Source organism: Cebus imitator, unplaced genomic scaffold, assembly GCF_001604975.1.
Source record: "Cebus imitator isolate Cc_AM_T3 unplaced genomic scaffold, Cebus_imitator-1.0 Scaffold265, whole genome shotgun sequence".
NCBI lineage: Eukaryota > Metazoa > Chordata > Mammalia > Primates > Cebidae > Cebus > Cebus imitator.
In genome coordinates, this window is record NW_016107580.1 from 190,348 (window position 1) to 212,914 (window position 22,567).

The 22,567-nt window shown below is 46.3% G+C and overlaps 1 protein-coding gene across 6 annotated transcripts in view; it reads left to right on the forward strand.

The window, feature by feature from the left end:
* Window positions 1-518: 518 nt before the first annotated feature.
* The window catches only part of IRAG1 (inositol 1,4,5-triphosphate receptor associated 1), a 122,414-nt gene continuing 100,365 nt past the window's right edge, over window positions 519-22,567 (forward strand). For 2 of the 6 annotated variants that reach the window (XM_017500278.2, XM_017500284.2), the window contains exon 1: window positions 519-1,032. In XM_017500278.2, the coding sequence (XP_017355767.2) occupies window positions 966-1,032 (67 nt within the window). In that variant the 5' untranslated portion in view covers window positions 519-965. Of the gene's footprint in view, window positions 1,107-22,567 lie in introns of all 6 variants that reach the window. The other 4 variants (XM_037728414.1, XM_017500281.1, XM_037728415.1 and 1 more) reach the window with 4 other exon arrangements.

The window sequence follows — 22,567 nt, forward strand, 5'->3', positions numbered from 1 at the left end:
CTTTTAGTACAAGTATATCCCACGTCTATCTGAAATCCAAATTTAAATGGGTGTCCTGTAATTTATCTAGCAACTTTACCTAGGGTTTCTCTGTGCTGCTCTAACCACAGAAGGAGCTGAAGTCTCCATGTGGCTTGCCTCCAGCTCGGAGCTCCATGATCTTGGCCTTGGGTGGGCCCTATACCCAAGGTAGGTAAAGAGTGTGTGTGGACAGGGTATAAATTTCCTGGACAGGGTCAGGAAGCTCATTCATGCTGATCTAGCTCTCATAAGATGCTGGCACTGCATTAAACACTTGAATAATATCTCATTTAATCCCCTGCCTACTCAGTGAATTAGGCATGATCATTATTATTCCCACTTTAGAGATGAGGAGACTGAGGCTCCAGGATGTTAAGACCACAGGCTGTTTAGTGAAGGAGCAGGGTTGACACCCCTTGGGGCTGGTGCCAAGTCGGGGAGTAGCTGAATCTCCCAGGCCATTCTCTTTGGCAATCCCAAGAGTTTAATGCAGTGGGAGCAGCCCCTGCCCCCAAATCCCCAGGACAGGAACCATTCCCAGTTTCTCTTGGCACTCGGCCAGGGTCTTCTCCAGGCTCACATGTTTGCTGGAGGCTCCAGGCGGGGGTGGCGGGGGGCGGATCTGCAGGGTCCCCTTGTCCCCGCCTGACCAGGACAGTGTCCAGTGGCATGAGTTGCCATGAGCACTGCCATCTGCTGTGTGGGTACCCGTCAGAGGGGCCCAGGGTGAGCAGCTGCCCCAAAGGCCCAGCCTGCCCTGTGCCTTGAGGCCGGCTTGCCGGCTTTCCCTGCCTTTTTTCCCCGGAGCCAGGCCGGAGGGGGGCTCCCAGAGGAGCTCTCGGCTCTAAGTCCCAGCCCCTCTCAGAGGAGGCATGCAGCCGAGGTTCTGCAGCCAGAGGCTTCTCGGCTCAGAGCTCCGGAGCCAGATGTAACATTGACCTTAAATGGTAAAAGCTCCCCAGAGTGAAGGGAGGCTGGCCAGAGGAGGAAAGGAGAATAACTCAGTTTTAGGTAAGCCTCCCCTATATCCTAGAATAACCTGCCTCTTCGGCTGGGAAGCGGAGGGAAACTTCTCCTCCTTAAAGGTACAGGGTGCTGGGATGGGGGCGCTAAACTTTAACTTTCCAGGGGAGCTGGCTTTGTTGGGTGGCATTTCAGCTGAGTATCTTTATTGTTGCTGTCTTAAGTTTTAAATCAGAAGTGAATCTTGCCAGTCCTAGCTTAACTAGATTGTGCTCTTTTTGCTTGCTGTTGGAAAGTGTGCACAGCCCAGTGAAAATGTGGGTCCTGACAGGCGATTGCAACCCCTAGCTTTCCTGTGGGCCCCTTTGTGGTAGCAGTGGGGTCTCCAGCTTAGGCAAGTCTGCTAGGCAGGGCTTTCTCCCCTCTGTGCTTCCCGTGTCTCTCTCTGTCCCCCTGTGCCCCTCTGCCTTGAACCTGTGCTGGTGCGACCTGTCTAGATCCTTAACCCTGCCCCTATTTCTGTCTCTGCCCTTCCCATCCTGCGTTCCCGTCACAGCCCCTGTTTTTATCTCTGTCCCTGTCTCTTCTTTTGTCTCCAGCTTTCCCCAACCTGTGCCCTTCCCTGCTGCCTAGAGGGGCTGCATGTGCCCGGCCCGTGCCCGGCCCTGCTTACCTCCGGGTTGAAGCAATTCCTAGAGTGAGCAGCATTTGGACTGGCTTTTTCCAAAGGAAAAGCCAGTGGAAGCCAGACGCCAGAGAGAGGCCCAGCTGTCTTGCTCCCTCCTGCCCAGGAAACAGTTGTAAAAGCTATAGAGGCTCTGCAGTTCGAGTAAACAGCAGCCCAGGGTCTGGGACCCCTGGCCAGCACTCCAGCCTCCCAGAACTCAGCAGCTGCTGTTTCGCAACCCTCTTCAGGCTGCTCGCTGGAGTGGAGCAGGGAAGTAAAGCTGGTCTGAGCAGGAAAAGGAGGGAACTTCCCAGGACTGTGAGGCTGGGGGTCCAAGGGAGTCAGGACCTGCCAAGGATTGTGCTGCCCCCACCAAGAGATGATTACACGCCAGTGAAGCAGGTGGAATTACCCATCCCCCTACACTCCCCTACCCCAACAGTTCCGTGGGGGAGGGAACTCAGGTTAAGTGACTTACCTAAGGTCATTCCACCAAGATGGAGTGGAGCTAGGTCTCAAACTCAGGTCTGTATGACTCTAACTCCAGTGCCCATGCCTCTCAATACAGCCACGAATGCCAGGGAACAAGTCTGCCTCCAATTGTGTCTTGTGATTTTGGATCTAATGGATAAAACAGTTGTCATTATCATGTTTGCGCCGTCCGTGATTCAGTTGTGAGGTGTGTATGTGTGTGTAGGTCTATGTGTGTGTAGGTCTATGTGTGTGTGTACACATGCATGTTGGGTGGGTGGTTGTTTATATTCACAGCAGATGTACCTACCTTTATGCTTGAAAGTAAGGGAGGCATTCCTGTATCCTGTATCATCCGGGAAGGATAACCATGTGCTAATTGCTACAATATGATTGGTTATCCCCATAAATGTGTTTTAGGAAGAAAATAAACAGCAAACACATGGCTCTTACTATGCATTGAACTCCGTTCCCGTTCCCATACAGTAACTCATGATTCCCACAGCTGTACAAAGCAGGGGTCATTCTTACACCCTGGTCTTGTAAATGAGGACATTTTAGCACAGAGAGGCTGCACAGCTCGTGCTCAGCCCCAGATTGAGGCTCTGCTCTTGACCTCCATGCTCAGCTCCCCTCTGCCTGGGACCCTGTATCAGAGTGCATTGGGGGAGCACTTGCCCCCTTGCAACACGGTTCATCTGAGGCTTTCCATGAGGGAGGGATTTCACATGCCCCTCACAGATGCGATGAGGGATGTGTCTTTACCTCACTGTTCCAGGTGAGGACACTGGGGCTAGGGGATGTTAAATGACTTGTGCAAGCTCACCCAGCCACCAAGTGACAAAGCAGGGAATTTAAATAGTATCTTGGGTGAGCAAGTTAGGGCCATGTGAAACCTTCTACTTGGAACTGAATCCCCAGGAGGCTGAGGGGGCCCATGGTTTGGGGATGAGGGGTTCCGTGCATCTGTGTGAGGAAGACAGGTTCCTTGCTTGATGGGCTGAACTACACGTGATGGGTTCTCAGCTTTCTCAAGAGCCCTGCCTCTTTCCTCTAAGCCTTTGTGACAGAGGTGGACAGAAGCACCCCACACCTCCTGGAGGAGCAGACTGAGCCCTGCAGGGGCGCAGACCTTATCCTGGTCCTCATCTGCCATGTGTCTAGCACCCAGAATGATGCCGGGAGCACACGAAGTGCTCAGGTTCAATCACATTTCTGAATAAATGAACACAATGCTCATAGAGTGGGTTCTGGTTACACAGGGCTCCAGTCTTATTTTGTACATGTGCCTGATGAGCAGATTCATCTAGTTTGACTTGAGAGAATACAAGGTGGGGGCCTCCCACCCTGCCTCCTCTTCTGGGTCACCTCACAGAGCCTGGACTGCCCCTCAGCCACTCTCTCTGGGCTTATTGGTCAGCAGAGGGATTCTGTTTACTGACTAAGGAGAAGCAGAGGCCTGGGTAAATAGGGAGAAGAGAGCTTAGAGCCCCCAGACTCTTCCCCTGCCCCTGCCCCTTGGGGAGCTGAGTCAGGAGGGAGATGGAGAACTGTATTATCAGGTAGCAAATATAAAAGGAAAGAGGGGAGAAAATTAGTTTAATTGAGCTCCTATTTTGTGCCAGGATCTGTGCTAGATCTGCTATTTAATTTAAGCTTCATGTCAGAGACAAGGAGAGAGGCATACAGCTGGTAGGTGGTGGGCAGGAACGCCAGCTCAAGCCACCGTGGTCCAAAGTAGACACTTTCTGCATTAGATGTCACCCTGCCTCTGGTTAGTAACTTAGGTCCTGGGGCAGTTATTGAGTGTCACAGTCCAAGTCATGGGAAAATCACCAATAGAGGGAAAGGGAATATCACGCTAGCTCTGTGGACCTTGGAGGCCAGACCTTGAGTTCTGGTGACAGCCCAGGGCAGCCTCACCAATGGGCCTTCAAACCAGAGTATTAGCAGAGGCAACCCAAGCCCATGACCTTGGACAAGCTCTGCCTTCTCTGCAAGGGCTTTGTCCAGGGGAGATGGAAAGCAGAGGACAGTTGGTCAGACAGAAAACTTTTTTTTTTTTTTTGAGAGTGTCTCGCTCTGTCACTCAGGTCGGAGTGCAGTGGTGCAATCCCCAGCCTCCCGGGCTCAAGCGATTCTCATGCCTCAGCCTTCCGAGTACCTGGGATTACAGGTGCATACCACCACACCTGGCTAATTTTTACATTTTTAGTAAAGACGGAGTTTTGCCATGTTGCCCAGGTTAGTCTTGAACTCCTGACCTCAAGTGATCAGTCCACCTCATCCTCCCAAAGTCTGGGATTACAGGCCTGAGCCACCGCACCTGCCAGACTGAAAATTTTTCCTAGCAGGCAACAAATATAAAAAAGTCTCCTAAGGCTGGGCTTAATCAGCTCTGGTTACCTTCTTCCTATTACTTTTTTATTTGTAATTTTTATCCAGTTTTTTTCTGGTGAAAAAAGTAATGTATGCTCCTTGCTAGACTTTCTTGGAAAATATAGAAGTGAATATAAGTAAGAAATTCAGAAATAAATACAAAGAAATTTTTTAAAAAATTCCTCCAGAATCCCATTCCTCAGCGATTAGTGTTGTTGATGTTATGGTGTGTTTCTTTCTTTACATTTCTCTGTATTTTGTAAAACTGGGATCTTAGTGTATGTGCGGTTTTTTAGTCTGCTTTTTAAAACTGAACATTCTAATGTAATCCTTTTTTCCATGTCATTAAACATTCTCAAAAACATGATTTTTCAATGGTTTTATAACATAGAGTCGTTTTAGCTGTGCAACAATTTAATCATCGTTCCTCTTCTTGGCATTTACAGCTGTGATTTTTCTTCAGGGACTGTCTCAGTGGCACATGTGACACGATGGCTTTTCCATAGGTTTGTCGCAGTTGGAGACTCAGCTCTCAGAGGTGGGCTTGTGGGGTATGGCCCGAGGTGTGGGCTTGTTCTGCAAGGCGATTGTCTGTGGGATACTGACCCAGCCTTGAACACACAACATCACATTGTTAAGAACATTATTGCTTCTAAAGTTCTTTGAAGGAAGGAGAGAAAGCCTCTATTTGAGTAGGGTGCCCAACCGTCCAGGGTTGCCCAGGAATGAGAGTTACAGCAAGACTTTCAGTGCTAAAATTGGGACACGTCCTGGACAAATCCAGAAGGTCGGTCACCCTCATTTAAGCCTCGTACGCCTTCAACATCTTTCTGTTTGTTTCCCTTCTTGACAAAATGAGAGCAGGCCTTAGCTAAGGTTTAATAACTGTTTTCATTGTATTTATTTTTATAACTCTATTTGTGGTAAGCAGTATTGCTTTTTCCATTTAAGGTAGGAATATAAAGTTTCCCTTTTACATAAAAGTAATGGCAATGGTAGCTAACACGTGTTGAGTGCGCACCGTGTGCTGGGCGCTGTCCTAACGCTTTACTTGCCATCCCTCATTTAGTCCTCACAGCAACCCTCTGAAGTCGTTACTGTCATTGTTCTCATTATACAGATTAGGAAACTGGGGCACAGAGAGGGTAAGAAACTTGCCTAACAACACAAAGTTAGTAAATGGCCAAGCGGGTTTTCGGTCTTGATTTTCTGGCCCATTGCTACTCAAATGAAAGACTATTAAGTAAATAAATGCATAGGTGAAACACAGGCATGGCAAAAATTGTGAGCGTAGAGTATAAATGGGTCAAGTCATTCCACCATGGCTTGTTGGAAATTGGAGTTTTCTGAACTTGGTGGAATCCAGGTACTGGTGAGTGCAGGGTATTGGGGAAGTTGAGTCATCCCAGCAAAACCAATAGGAACCTATGGACTCAGTGAGAGAGGCTGGGAGGGGCAAGACCATACAATGCTCACAGCCTGTCTCTAGGGGTGGGAGGTGGTTCCCAGAGTGGCTACCAGGAAGGGACACAGGGATGCCACAGATAGTTCTGCGCTGACAAGCCAGTCAAGACAGTGTTTCCAGCGAGCCCAAGGCTCCTGGCTCATCAGAAGGAGAAGAAAGCCTGAAAACAACCTTGACTTTGCTCATGCAAGTTTGGTGAAAAGAACCCTGGACCCTGAGTCAGGAGATGGGCTCAATAGTGGCCAGCTCCTCCCTCATTCTCACAGTGGGGAGATGACATCTCGTAATGGAGGCAGCACAGTGTCGCTGTGGAAAGTGTGGATCCTGGAGCGACCGCGTGGTTTCGCCACTGACCAGCTGTATCCCTTGAGGTGCACCTAATCTCTTGGAGCCTCAGTTTCCTCTCCTGTAATATGGGTTCAGTATCTCTTAACCAAAATGCTTGGGACCAGAAGTGTTTCAGTTTTTACGTTTTTTTTTTTTTTTTTAAAAAACTTTGGAATATTTGCATTGTATTTACCCAGTTCAGCATCCCAAACCCAAAAATCCAAAATCTGAAATGTTCCAATGAACATTTCTTTTGAGTGTCTTGTTGGCACTCAAAAAGTCTTGGATTTTAGAGCATTTCAGATTCCAGATTTTTCAGATTTGGGATACTCAACCTGTAATGATAGTGTCCATTTTACAAAGTTAAATCCCTTAGCCCAGTGTCTATTCTTTGCACTGAGTATACATCAGCTATTGTCATTTCTAGCCCCTGTATGTTCTCCTCCAGAGATTCCATCAAGAAGACTTCTGCACTGGGTTTGAGGCTCTGACCATCCAGAATTCTGGGTCCTATTCTCCCTCCATAAACACCCAAGGACAGTAAACACCACGGCCCGCCAACTTTTTTGTATTTTCAGTAGAGGCGGGGACTTACTCTCAAGAGGATTGGCTATTTGTACCTAATGAAGTCTTTAAGGAGGCCAAATAAATAATACCTCTTTCCTTCACTGAAGTTCTAAGGCTTATTGGGAATTCAGAGACTAATAAGCTGGCATTGGAGAATGTGGTTTGCATCAACAGGCAAGTAGGTTTTCTAATATTGTATTGAGCAGATTTAACCCCCAGCCCTATGGGGTGCCCACTGGGGAAAGTAGGGCCCTTTAAATCTTAAAGCTTGGAGGAACAGAGCAGAACGTGCATCCCCTGAAAACAGCTCATTTCCTAGAGAAACAGAAGAGGGAGGGCTGAGCTATTCAGGCAGACACTTCTCAGAACTCACCATCAGATAGCCATTCTCCTGGGGTGGAAGGGCGTTGCAATCTGGGGTACCACAGTGAGGGCCTGGATAAACCCCATTTGCAAGGCTGGTCTCTCATGGGCACCTGGTGAGCCTTGTGCCCTGCCCTAGTGAGAGACAGGCAGGGCTGGGGCTGCAGGGATTGCCACATGGTCCCGTAGGCACCGCCTCTCCTTCCTTCCTTTTCCACTTGATCAATCCTCACCTTTTCTCCGGAGATGCCTGGTGGGGAACTTGTTTAAAGCAGAGTCCTTCCTTAGACAAGGCAAGCATCTGACTAGAAATATCTGCAATGAATTTTCCTTTTTTCACGGGAGTTTCATTTAGGCAACTCCAGACAGGGAGCAAGTGATCTCTTAACTCCTTTCATCTGGGTTACTTCTTACAGGTAGATGAGAAAATACATGGGAAAGGAACTACCATTGTTTGAGCAAGTTTGTATGTGCCAGACACATTTTATACAATATCATTAAATCTGTACTTTAGCCATGTAAGGGAGGTATCTGTGAACAAACTGATTCAAGGAGGATAGTAACTAGTATGAGAAAAATGAGAGTCAAACCCAAACCATCAGACCACCAAACCCCATCTCTTTCCATCTCTTTGTGGCCTATAGACCCAGCTGCAGGGTAGAGTGACAACGCCTGACCCTTTGTTCCTGCCCCTATAAGAACAAAGCCCTGGAGGCGCCAGAGCTGCTGCTCAGAGCTGAGGTCCTAAGCTCTTGAGGCAGGGCACCGGAGCAGCTTCCCCACTAGGCTTGCTCTACTTTGCACCTCTCTTGGTTTCTTTTAGTATGTAACAATCTTTATCAGGTCTCCTAATACTGTTTAGGAACAAGTTCCTTTCTCTATTTATAAGGAAAAATACAAATTTAGAATCACAAGCTTTTTACTGGCAAGAAATGCCATGCCCTACATTGTGTGGCTTGAGCCACTTTCTATGGCTCACCAAGCTTTGTGCCCTAAAAGTCCATAAATATTGCCAAGGTCACCCAGTCTGTTAAAATCCCAACCCCACAACTTACTGTTAGACTTGGGCAAATGGTCTAACCTTTTAGCCCCCTTACCTATGAAATGGATTGCTATATCTAAAGTACTTATACCTGAATAAGTATCCAATAAGTCATTATTATTATTGGAGCCCAGATTAATATTGAACACATGGGACTCCTCTATTTTGGATGCCCCCAAATAGTCAGGTTTTCCCAAGGACTCTCTTGTCATATTTTCAGCTTGTATGGGTATGGTAGAAAGAATGTAATGTCTTCCTGGGCTTCCTACTAAGACACCTTCCTTGTTTCCCACCTGAGATCTAACTGGTCCCTAATGTAGGCTGGAAGGCAATGATGATCAGGCTAGATGTTGTCAAGAAAGACTTGGCTAATTGGCTTATAAGAGGCTTCCCCAAACAGCATCACCTTGCAGATGTTCTAGAGTCCTGGTCCTATCCCTAAGCCTGGTTAGTGACCTGGAATTGATCAGTTGATTGCCTATGTAGAGACCGACTCACAATAATCAAACTCACAAGAGACTGAAGTATACCATTTTTTTTTTTTTCAAGAGAGGCCGGGTCTCACTCTGACCCCTAGGCTGGAGTGCAGCAATGTAGTCACAGCTCACTTCAGCCTTGACCTCCCTGGCTCAAGTGATCCTCCCACTTCAGCCTCCCAAGTAGCTAGGACTACAGGTATATACTACCTCACTCGACTAGTGTTCTAAACATTATTTAGAGACAAGATCTGTCTATGTTGCCCATGCTGGTCTCAGACTTCTAGCCTCAAGCCATACTCTTGCCTCAGCCTCCTAAAGCACTGAGATTACCGAAGCATACAATTCCTTTAATTCTTCTTCTTCTTTTTTTTTTTTTTTTTTGAGATGGAATCTCGCTGTGTCACCCAGGCTGGAGTACAGTGGTGTGATCTCGGCTCCCTGCAACCTCTGCCTCCCGAGTATCTGGGATTACAGGTGTGCATCACCATGCCCAGCTAATTTTTTGTATTTTTAGTAGAGACAGTGTTTCACCATGTTGACCAGGCTGGTCTTGAACTCCTAACCTCAAGGCAAGTGAACCACCTGCCTTGGCCTCCTAAATTGCTGGAATTACAGACGTGAGCCACTGCCCCCAGTGAAGTATATAATCCTGAATGTTTATGTGTCAATATATAATGGGAGACAAACCTTTTCAATGACCAGAATGCTTGATGATAGAGATTTAGGTGAGAAGGCAGAAAGTTCTGAGGGGTGGGTCACCTAGGCTGTGATGCGGCCTAATGAGCCATCTCTGCCTACAGCAGAGAAACTTCCCCAGAGCTCAGGAAGGGCCTCTTTCCTCTGAGAAGCTTAGACAAGGCTTTCTCTTTGCTGTAGAAAAATGCTGTATAAAATGGTGGTTATTATGTGATATTCACATAGTCTGTCCCAGCACACAAGAAATTACAAATCCCACATCTATATTGGTTAAAGTTCTTTGATTGCCAGGTATCAGAAACCTATGTTGGCTAACTTAAGAGGAAGTAGGATTTATGATAAGGTACTTGAGAAAATCAAAGGAAAAAGTAGGTAGACAGCAATGCCTCAGGAAGTCAGGACCCAGGGCAGCTTTCAGGTCTCAGCAGTAGGAACTTGCCAACCTTTTCTCTACAGGAGGGAGTCTTCAAGTTTTTTGGATAGTACATCTTATTAGTTTAGAGAAAAAATTTTTTAGCATGTACCTCCAATGACTATATATTTATTTATTATAAATCATATTCAGGAGCTATTGTACGACTGTGTTAAATACTTTATAAAACATATAAGAATAGAAAGTTTTAAAGAATAAGAAAGATGAAATGCTATTTTGAAAATCATACTTTTAAACAGTGTCAACAACTTTTCTGCTTTCCCTAAATAAGTATTCTTTAGTCAAGATTCTATGTGCTTCTTCAAGGGGAAAGAGAAGAAAATCATGTTACCAGAAACCAGTGAGCTGTGGAGCCAGGGAAGAGGATCTATCCAGAATGAGCTGTAGCTAAGGAGAGGCACAGTCACTGCCAGAGATGTCATGCTGGAGCAAGGAAGGAAAGGCCCAGGCCTCTCTCTCCACCCATCCCCTACTGTTGCATTGGCCAAACTCAGCCAGCAAGCAAAGGAGCCCAGGTTATACGTTCCATAGGTGTCATCCTGAAGCACACAGCAGAGAATCAGAGGGCAGGGCAGGGAGAAAGGGAAGGAGGGCAGAGGAAAACCAGCTCAGATACCTGATGTGGAAGAGGGACATCCTTACTTCCTGAATTATTATATTGCATTTTCAGTTTTATCCGCTAGTTTGTAAAAATATTTTTGAGAGTTATTTTTAGCTTTATTAGAAGTAGTATTTTCATTGCACATTTTTTTTTTTTTTTTGCACAGGCCTTTTAAGCTACATACCCATTTTACGATGGTAGGGTAGGTTAAAACTAGACAAATGTGTTTTATTAATCTACTTACTTGGGCATACACAAACTGCATCACCCTTCATGGAAAGCAAATGGATACATGAGGGTGCTACATCAGTTCCGTAACATTGTAGAATTCCCCACGGTCCCTTATAACATCTCACAAACTGGACATAATAGTGGCCTTTCAATACGTGAACCAACACCATTGTCAATCTGTTTATTAAATATTAAATAAGTGTCCCTTGTTACTATTTTTAATTAAAAATTGAACGTTTTTATTTTAAATCTCCTTCCTATATTCTATCAAATCATCCTGCATTCCCTGGACGACATACTCTACTCCGAAGACCACTGCTCAGGCCACAGGCCCAGTTTGACTAGGTTCCAGAAGCTCCTGGTCTTTAAGTGCTTGAGAGAAAGAATCCAATAAGTCCAGCTTGGATCAGGATCAGTCAGTCATGGTCAGGGGACAGGACTGTGGGGTATAAATGTGGTCATGGGGAAGCTATCCCTCATTTACAGGGTTCTTACTAAAGAAGGGAAAATTGCTTAAAGTAAAAGTGTTTTCAAAGAATGTCATCACCTACTTATTTATAGCTGTCTTTCTGTCCTGCCTTCTAGAGATGTCTGTTAAGCCTCCCAACTCTGCAACCCCATATACAGAGAATTTCTTGGGTTACATCCATAGATAACTAATCATGTCCATTGTGTATTTTTTTTTTTTTTAGCCTTGTTAATACATTCGAGGGCAGCCCTATCTCCTTGCAGTTATCTCTATGTGTAGCCAACATTCCTAACAGGTCTGGGATTCACAGACCTTACTGAACTTAGAGGAAGACTGTTTCTCAGGCCACCTGGGCCCAAAAGGATAAAAGGATGTTATTGGTTATAGACATCAAGGATCTTTTGCATTAGACCTGAAAACATTTGGCAAGTTGTGTCTATATCAGCATTCCTATAGTTTATAAAGCACAAAAGTTGCTTAGGCACAAGAACAAAGAGAGCCTGACTTTTTTAGAGTCCCAGAGGGGAAGATTCCATTTGCTGAATCTCCAGGGACTTGTTTCACATGACAATAATAATAATAATGTGCTTATTACTGTAACACCTGTCATCTATTGAGCACCAGATAAATGCTGTGTTAAGTGCTTTATATACATTATCTCAAATGTTTGCAGCACCCTATGAGATGGGTTGTATTATCTCCATGTTACTGATGAGAAAATGGAGGCTTTGTGAGGCTGAGCAGTTCATTCAGGATTAACACAGGCAGAAAGTGGCAGAGCCAAGGCCATATTGCCATTGGTGCAAAGTGCTTGTAGCCCATCTGCAGATAGAAACTTATACTTGGAGTTTATCAGGCTGGGAGAGAGTAGAGCTGGGACGATAAGATTTCAAAAAGGGTTAGATCATTATGGCTTTATGGAAAGAGATTAAGGAAAGCTAGCACCACAGCAAGTTTGTAGCAGGTGTTCGGTAGATATATTAAATGAATGAATGAACAAATGCACGCATGAATGAAACCTCTCAGGTTTAAGGGCATTGAAGGTCTTCCAACATCCATCCCTGGTGCAACTTCCTAAGCTGAAAATGAAGACAGTGTATAAGCAGTGGTCCTGAGTTGTAGGCCTGGTTCTGCCTGCAACTCATGTTGTACTCTTGAGCAAATCAAGTCCTCATTTTCATCTTTCCAAGTCCTCATTTTCCTCATCTGTGAGCCATTCATCCCCCAAGCCCCAGTGATTCTTCCCAATGGTTGCATGATGGAGACCATCCCAGAGCAATAATTGTGCTGGGCACTGTCAGTGACAAGAAGGAGGACTGCAGGTGTGTTCGGAGTCCACTGTTAACTGTTTATTTATTACAATCCCATTCAAGTCCTTTGGGGACAGTTAGAACTGGCATCAGGTCCAAAGTTAATGGAAGGTTGTGTTTCTAAAAAAACATTTACTGCTAAGGGAAATGCCTATTTATTATCTTTTTTATTAACAAGGCACTTGACTCATGTGTTAAGACATTTACTGCTCAGATTGGAAACGATAGTCCAGGCAGCTGCTAGAGCCTGGTGCCTGTTCTTTCACACGACAGGGCCGGCTTCTCCCAGCTTTCCAGCCTAGGAGCAGATGAGTATGCGCTACAGGAGTAGTGGGCAGTGACAAAAGGACTGGATTTCTGTTCCTTGGAAGGAATGAAACTCACAGGCACTAGAATTTGAGGGGCCTCCAGGAGGCATTGGGCACCCCCTAAGTGCTCCTAAGAAGAGGAGATCTGGTGAACTTGAAGAGACCCGGGAAAATGGATCAAGCAGCTAACTAACATCTGCAAAGCACTTTCTCCTCCCCCTAGAACTCATTAACCCTCCCTGAGGACCATGAAACCATGCTATCTGTGTAATCTTTCATGAATTATCTGGATTTTACAGTTTTATGCATTATAGGAAACATAACCCCTCTCACTGTGCCCTCTAACCCACCCGGCCCCAAGGACCCCACTGGGATTTGTGTGAGCCCTAGGTACCTGCGCCTTCGTGGGCCCCTTTCTCCTTAGGAAAATAATACAAATTTTATGACTATGTTGGTGGAAAAATAAATATATTGTTATCCATCAAAACATTTTATTTGACCTAACAGTTTATGTTTTGTTCTGATTTTAAAATAAATTATTTTCATGGACCCTAAGCACTGTTTCTACTGTACTTAAAATGGAGAAGTCAATCTTTTTTTTTTTTAAGATGGTATCTCACTCTGTCACCTAGGCTGGAGAGGCTGGAGTGTAGTGACATGATCACGGCTCACTGTAGCCTTGACTTCCTGGCTGAAGCAATCCTCCTGCCACAGCCTCCCTAGTAGCTGAGGCTATAGGTACATGCCAGCACGCTCAGCTAACTTGTTATTGTTCATAGAGACAGGGTCTCACTATGTTGCCTAGGCTGGTCTTGAAGTCCTAGGCTCAAACCGTCCTCCCACCTCAGCCTCCCCAACGTGCTGGGATTACAGGCAGAAGCCGCCATGCCTGGCTGATATGTTAGTCTTGTCCCTGTCACCTTTCTACTCAGAATATGGTCTAGGGACCAGCAGCATCAGCATCACCAGGGAGCTGTGAGACATGCAGAATCTTGAGAGCTGCTCAGACCTACTGAGCAGACTCTGAGTCAGACTCTGCACCTTAGCAAGCCCCCAGGTGACCGTGCGCCTGTTATAGACTGAGATGCACTGCCTGCCACACTGGTCCATGGTGTGTTGGGAATATCTGAATCATAGGACACACTCCATGGCCCCCAAATTGCAGCAAGATTCTTTATGGAAGGTATTCCAGCATTAAACGGCTACTGAAGTGCCAAGAGCTCCTGGATGGCCCAGTCTGCCAAAGCCATTCTCCTTTCCTACCCAGCTGATGCTTTCCCTGCCCTCCCCTGCACCCCCAGTGGAGGAGTGAGGCCTAGGAAAAAGAGTGCATTTGCTTCTAAGTTAATTTTTCCAGCTTGCTTATGAAGCATGTGGCCTCCAGAGCCATCTCAGTGGATGAAGGGAAGGCTACAGGAGGCACAGGATCTCAGTGCCTCAAACCAGAGGTGACACCCAGGCTATGGGCCAAAGTCATATGGCCTCAACCTGCTGCAAGGGAGGCTGGGAAACTAGAGGAGCACATGGAGCACTGCCTGCCTCTGCCACAGGTGAACTACAAGTGAGGCAAGTCATGGCTACTGCAGAGCCTGAGGCCACCTACGAGGCAAGAAATGAAGGAACTGGAATGTTGGCAACCAGAGACTCAGCACTTCCAGAGAAGTCTTTAAAAGCTGGGAGAATTAAATCAGAAGTAACCAAACACTCCTGCAAGGTTACTTCTCCAGTGAGAGGTAGTGGGCTGGGGAGGCATCAGTTTAGTAACAGAGGAGAATGGCTTTGGCAGACAGGGTCATCTAGGAATTCGTGGCATCCATACACCTACCTAATGCTGGATATATTCCATATAGTGTTTCTGTGGTAAAACTCATTGCTATAAGATGGAAGCAGACATCTCAATTGCACTGGACTTAACTCAGCAAGATCCAAGTACATCCAGAGCCACTGAAATCTGGGGTTTCCTGTTGCAGCAGCTACTTACTGTTGATTAACCTAATTCACCACCCAAGCAGCCTTGTCTTTAGAACCGTCTCCCTTCTCACCCGAGGCAGAGACATTTGTCGTCTGTTACTGGCACTGCCTTCTCCTGCCACATTGCTTCTCTTGGGCAGTGTGGCCACCCCAGGCCTCTTTGCCTGCTCAGTGCCCGCACCCCAACCCGCTCTATGCCATGCCCTGGATCAGAGTCTTGTTGATTCTATTTTATAGGGAAGGGAACTTGAGATCTGATTGCTAAATGAATAAGCTGGGTTTAGAGCCTAGGTCTTCTGACTCCTGTGTGCCTGGCTGTGGAGGAGGAACGAGGAAGAAGTAGAAGGTCTTCCTAGCCATCAAGGATAGGAGAGTTGTTTCTCGGGAACCACGACTACCTTTACCGGGCTCCTCACCCTGCATCGTTGCTGAGAGGTTTTATAAAATTAGACGCTGTTGCAGGCTTGGGGGAGGGCATGTCAGGACTAGACTACTGCTTCTGAGGGAAAGTGGGACACCCCCTTCTTCAAGGCTTTTAAAGGATTAAAAATGCTCTTTAACAAGTTAGTGAGTGCTTACCATGGGCCAACCATTGTTCTAAGAAGTTTGTATTACATAATTCACAAGATTCTCATTATCCGTGTTTTACAAGTGAGGAAACTCAGGCGTAGAAAGATGAAGCAGCTTGCCCAAGGTCACGTGGCAGGGCTGGGATACGAAACCAGGCAGCCCAGCTCCGGGTCAATGGACATAATCATGTCCTCTCTCGCCTCTGGACACCCTCTAACCTGAGAGGATTTAGGGCATTTCTGAGTGGAGATTTATTTATTTATTTATTTTTAAGTCAGAGTTTCATTCTTGTCGCCCGGGCTGGAGTGCAGTGGTGCAATCTCTGCTCACTGCGACCTCTGCCTCCTGGGTTCAAGCGATTCTCCTGCTTCAGCCTCCTGAGTAGCTGGGATTATAGGAATGAGCCATGGTGAGACAGGGTTTCACCATGTTGGCCAGGCTGGTCCCAAACTCCTGACCTTAGGTGATCCGGCTGCCTCAGCCTCCCAAAGTGTTGGGATTACGGGAATGAGCCACTGTGCCTGGCCCAGAGTGGAGTTTTAAAGAGGACAGTTTAAGACAGTCCTTGGAAAAACATTTCATGGTGAAATAAATTTGGGAAACATTATATCCTTTTGCCCTTTCTTGGAGATTTATACTGCACATTTGCTTCTTAAAGGTTCTGAGATGTCCTGCAAGACAGAAACCTGTCTCCTGCTGATATCCCCAAACACAGTGAAACACAAAACCTTTCTTTTCAGAGCTCCTGGCAACATCACCCAGAGTTGGAGTGGTATAGAACTCTATACAACTTTAGGAAAAGTGCCTAGTGGCATTCCTATTTGGGTGGACACAGGATGGATCACATGGCATCTAGAGACTCCTCGCCACTTGCAGAACTGCTAAGGAAGGCTCTCAGTAAGCCAGGTCAGCTCACGAAGCTTCTTCCTGAGAGGCAGACAGTGGGCTGGTGTGGGGAACGCATGGGCTCTGACAGCTTCAATTCCTGATTGGCCACCCATTAGCTCCATGACTTTGGAGGTCACAGCCTCACACTGAACCTCAGTTTCCTTATCTGCAAAGTAGCACCCACCTCATAGGACAGTCAAGGAATTGAGTGAGTAAATATGCCTAAAGCACCAGGCACCAGATCTGTGGTTGGCAGGGCCTGGGGGAAAGCGGAACAGAGGGTGGCTGCTTTGTGGGCACAGTTTCCATTTGCGATGAGCAAAGTGTTCTGGAACTGGATAAGGGTGGTAGGTGCCAACACTGCGGAGGTACTTATGCCACTGGATCATACGCTTTTTAAAAGCTCTGTGCCTCTGATGGACAGTGAATGTTGTTATTGTTGTCACTGCTTGTTCTGCTTATTTCTACAGCCTCCTGGTCTCAGGCAGACTAGGACACTAAGATTGGAAGCTTCCAAGAAGCAGGATGGACACAACTTCACCACATCCAGCTGGAGGTCACTGTGCCTCTTTTCCACCCCAAAGAGGTCAGGGGACCCCTCGGTCCAAGGGATAGTTTCCTCCTGAGAAAGGGAAGGGGAGACTCTTGGGTTGACCTTGAGTTGAACAAAAGAACAAGGAGGAAATTAAGAGAGCTGAGGTTGAGCATGTGGGATACACTCAGATTTAGACTCATAGCAGCATCAAAAGGAATGTTAACCCAGGATTGCAGAAGGTGACAGGAGACTCAGAAAAGGTAAACATTGGTCTCTTTGGTACAGGCAAAATCTGCCCCAGGAAAAATGCTTAATTATAAATGAGGTGCCAACTGGCAGAGTGTGTGCAGAGGTCTGTGCCAGCATTGACCAGTCGCCTAACAAGGGGGCATTTCTAGACAATGGTGGGTCTGAATACATTTCAGAAGGTGGCTATTTTACAAAGACTTTGGAAAGAGAAGCAAATTTAGAGAGGGCCACTGTGGTGGTATGGAAAGGGCACTGGGCTGGGGTCAGTCTCAGCCGGGCTCCTAATGGCCTTGTGACATTGCCACATCATCCTCTGAATCTCTTAGCCTCTGCATCTAAAAAGCAGACATAATAGTTTCTTCCTTGTAGTATTTCTGTAAGGAAGAAATTAATATGTCTGAAATAGCTTAGACAGAGGAAAGCTCTAAATAGCAAGAGGTCAGTATTAAAAACTAGGAACATCCTTTAAGGATTGCCATCAGGAGATGACAAGATTAAATCGCTCCCTTCTAAGAAACCTTGGGCTCTCCAAAGGTGAAGGCAGTTAAGTAGACCCAGTACGTTGGTGAGGCTTGCAGATAGCAAGGATAAGCAGCTTCCTGGTAAATGCAAAATTTCCATATGACCCAGCAATTCCAGTCCTAGGTATATATGCAAAACAATTGAAAACAGGTGTTCAAACAAAACTTGTATAACAGTGTTTGTAACAGCACTATTCACAATAGCCAAAGGGAGGAAACAACCCAAATGTCTATCCCCTGATGAATGAATAAACAAAATGTGGGATGGGTGGATAGATAGATAGATAGATAGATAGATAGATAGATACGATGGAATGTTATTCAGCCATAAAAAGGAATGAAGTGTGGATACATGCTACCATGTGGATAAATGTCAAAAACTTTATCCAAGTGAAAGAAGCTAGACAGAAAAAGTCACATATTGTATGGTTCCATTCATATAACTATCCGGAACAGGTAAAGCCACAGAGACAGAAAGCAGATTTTCCCGCAGGTTGGCCTGCGGGAAAGGGAGAGAAGGGAGTGATGGCTTCATGGGCACAGAGTTTCCATTTGGGATGATGAAAAAGCTCTGGAACTAGGTAGGGTGATAGGTGAGCAACATTGTGAATGTACTTAATGCCACTGAACTGTACACTTTAAAATGGTTAAAATGATACATTTCATGTCACACGTATTTTATCATAATTTTTTTTAAAAAGAAGTTTACTAGCAAAGAGGAAATGTGACCCGAAGTTTAGGCACTCCTCTCCTAGAGTATGGTTGAGGGGAGGGGACAGGGGAGTCAGAGTTTGTCAGCTGGAAGCCCAGGTCTTGTGTTGACAAATTCACGGAGGGCCTAGGGTGAGCAAACCTTGTACAAGTGCCCTAGGGGATCCTGAAAGGAGTAAGACATGCTCCCTGCTCTCGAAAAAATGTATAAATTACTTTCATGTCATAAACACTTAGAAGTACTATAGTGTGTACAAGGAAGACATTGATTCAGGAGAAGGAGACGTTGACTTGGTCTGGGGCCATCCATGAAGGCTTCTTGGAAGAGAAGGTAGTTGAGTAGGTGGATCTGGCAGGTAGGTAAGAAAGGAGTGAGGAACTTCTTGGGAAAGGCACAGGATTGGGAGAGTGGAAGGAGTGTTTCAGGGTGGGGAAGGGGTTGTTATGAGTGGGGCCCAGAGTGTGCATGGACCCAAAGAGGAAGGTCATAGGAGAGACGTACAAAGGGAATTAGGGTCGGATGTGGAGTTTTGCAGGTAGAGCTGAGATCTGCCTGCAAAGATCTCCAGCCAGTGGGGAGGCAGGGCATCTTCCAAACCTGTGTTTGAGAACAGTCAGTGCAGGAAAAGACTGAAGAGCGAGAGACTGGGGACAGAGAGAGGAGCTGTGGCATTGTCTCTGCAGGGGCCAAGGAGCACCCCTTGCCCCAGAGCAATGACTGTGGGAAGGGCAAACCTTCAGACATGCTGAGCTTTGCATTTGTCAGGATTCTGGTTTGCCTGGAATAGAAATGGATTCAAATTAGATAAGAAAATTAGCAGAATGTTCTGGATTACAGCACTGAGAGTTCTAGGGCAATTTCGGATGTGGCTGGATCCATGGCCTCATCCCCTCTGTCTCTCGGCTGTCCTTGGTTTGAATGTATTCTCAGGTGGCCTCTCCTGCGTAGTAGCACTGTGGCACCTGCAGTTCCCAGCCTATCCCTTCAGCAATGCCTGCAGCAAGAACTCCCCCAACAGTTCCAACAGAATTTGCCGAACTGAATGTATTGGCCTGGTCTGAGTCACGTGCTCATTCCTCAATTACAGTCCAGAGCTTGGAGCATGGGATGTTCTGTGGGGCCAGTCCGGTGTTACAGCTCCAGTCCTACTGTGGGGTCAACCACCCATGTCCCAAGCCCAAGTATGATGACTATGCTGCTGTTACCAGAAGAAGGGGGACTGAGGGCCACATGAGCAAAAATGCAGCTGTCCCTCCAAAGTACTGACTTCGTGCTGAGTCATTTACACATCTAATCTCATCCTCTCAACCACTCTGAGGTAGGAACTGTTAACCTCCCACTGTGTAGTAAGAAACCAAGGTATAAACTAACGTATCCTCCTTTATGGTTATACTTGTGTTTACTTTACAACCTTTCTCTGTTCTGTGCTTCTGGCATCTCTTAGGGAGGCAAAGTGAAGCCACTGAGAGGCAGTAGGAGCATCACAGCTAAGAACCTGAGAACTAAAGCACGTGATCATAAAGATCAAATCACGATTCTTTAGGCCAAGAGACACTCAAACTGCATTTAAATCAGGAAGCCTGTCCAGTGGTTACAAATCCTGGCCATTTAGTTGTTAGATGGGAGATCAGCCTCCATGGGGCAGGGGAGAGGGCTTCTCCTTGCTTCACTCCTGCCCATGAATAAGGCAGCTGAGAATCGTGGTCGATCAGTGGTTAGGAGAATGCAGGGTGTAAGTCTCTAGGCATGGGAGCATAACCTGGGCAAAGGTGGCTATTCCAGAGCATTCATGGCAGAAAAAATAAAGACCACAGCTCCCTACTCTTAGGAAGGTGCTGCATAAGAGAAAGAAGGGGCATTTGTCAGTCAGGGAAGAATGTAAAGGGCACTTCCTGCATAGAGCACAGGATGTGCAAAGGCAGTGGCAAGTCTTCACAATGATGAAATTCCCTGAGACCCCAAAATAATTATTATCAGAGAAACACAAGCCACTGTGGAAACGGCTCCCTTTGGTATCAGCAGCCGACCAGAGGCTCAGGGTTCCCCAGGTGACTCTGCTTTCCCAGTCATCATCGTTAGAAAGTAAGTCCCAACTCAATGATAGAGAGCCACCGAGGCCACTTCTGCAAGGGGCCATTTCTGCCCTTCCCAGCCATTTGCCAGGTTAAAGTTCTTGAACCTGGTAACAACAAGTGGCAGGCATCAAGTAGCATTTCCTGTTTGGGAGGCAGTGCACATGACACACAGCAGAGGGGAACCGGGCAGGAGCCAATGGAACCAGGAGAGCTTAACGGTGGCCCAGATCCCACTTGGGGTCTGACACAAGGCACTCTGGGTGAATGGGGACATTTTAGAAACGCTGACATTCCCAGGAGACTGGCCCAGCCCAGGGTGGAAAGCAATTTTAGATGCTCTGGCTACTATTTTTGGAGCCTGAATCACATTAATTCACTGCTGCTCCAAATGGTGCACAGCCAGGGAGAACTTCAGGGAGCCCAAGGGCTGTTTCCCAGCCCAGCGCTGGTGCAGCCGCCCAGAATCTGCAGGGCGGTGCCCACTCCTTTCTGCTCTGGGTCACTCTGCCTTTCCTATTCATGTGCCATACACAATGTCTAAAGCCCCCAACACCTCCAAAGAGAATCGTTCTTATGAGGGGATGAACCCCTATCTTAGGATGTGACTTGAGGCTATTTCAGGCATATGGTGGAGCTTGGACTCTGGCTAAATCTGGAGTTAGGAGAACAGGGACTCGGGCAAGAACTACCCAGAAACGTCCGTGGCCTTCCCTCCTCACAGTTGGCTGAATCTGAGTTGGTCAGGGGGCCAGCACTGTGCAGGGAGCAGTCACTTTTCTGTTGAGCTTCAATTCCCCTTCATGTGCCTGTCAGCAGCAGAGAAGCCACAAGACAGGGGAAGGGGCAACATGTGATGCCTTTATTGGGCCAGGTCTGGATGGGATGAAAGGAGAGTGGAACAGAATGTGTTCTGGGAAGTTCCCAGCTGAAAGCCCAGAGGAGCGGTGCTGGTGTGCTTGGTATAAGTCACATTCCTTTCTGTTTCCAAAGTCAGTCCCTCCCCATGAGGGGGAAAGAGTACTGGAAAACTCTGGACTGAGGGATAAATCCTGTCCTTCAGCCTCATTTTATAGAGACTTCAGGGTGAGAACTGAAAGGTGACACCCCCATGTGTGCCCATACTTGTAAAAACACGTTTATTTGAATGTCTTTACTAGCAGAATTCTAAATGCCTCCGATGAGGAATGGTGCTCCCTGCAAACATGATTCTACCTTTGGGAATGTTGTGTATGTTGAGTGTGGTGTGGGGTGTGTTGCATCTGTGCACTTCTGGAGCATCTCGAAATACTGCACCCCAGCTCTTGCTCTCTGTACTTATTTGCAAATTGCCTGCTTACTGCTATGTCTCTGACCTCTGAGCTCAGTGCCCTGGCCTACCTGGTTTACTACTGCACAGAACTTGGCACCTGGTTGGTGCTTAGTAAATGTTTGTTAGATGGCAGAACAGATGAGTAATCTGTACCTTCATCCCAGGGAGCCTGCCTTTCTTGGTGTAGTCCTGTCTCCATGTCTCTGTCTGTCTCTCTGAGCCCGTGTCCCTGTCCCTTCATCTCTCTTTCTGTCAGTCTTCTTATTGTTGCCTCCTCCTTCATCTCTCCTCACAGGACCCCATCCTAGACAGATAATCTATCTCTTTTCCTCAATCTGTTTTTTTACGTTACGTATACTCAGCAATTTTAGACATTGAAGGCACCTTATAAATTATTGAGCTTAATTTCTAATGTTTATGTTTGAGGAAGCTATGTCCAGAGAGGCCACAAGGCACTAGGACCAAAGCTAGCTTCCTTCTCTTTTTTTTAAATGGAAGTTAGAAAAAAAAAAACGTTTAACAGCCTTGTTAAAATATGATCCACATGCTATATGACTCACCTACTTAAAGTGTACAATTCAATGGATTTGAGTATATTCAGAGAGTTATGCAGCCATCGTGGCTATGTAATTCCAGAATATTTTTATCACCCAGAAAGAAACCCCATGCTTATTAACAGCCACGTCTCATTTCCGCCATCCCCCCAGCCCTGAGCAACCATTAATTTACTTTCCATCTCTACAGCTTTCTCTATTATGGGCATTTTATTTAAATAAAATCAGATGTGTGGTCTTTTGTGACTGGCTTCTTTCGCTTACCATAATATTTTCAAGTTCATCCTTTCACTGATTTCAAATTTCATACTTTAGCATATATCATTCCTTCATTCTTTTTTTTTTTTTTTTTTTTTTTTTTTTTTTTTTTTTTTTTTTTTTTTTTTTTTTT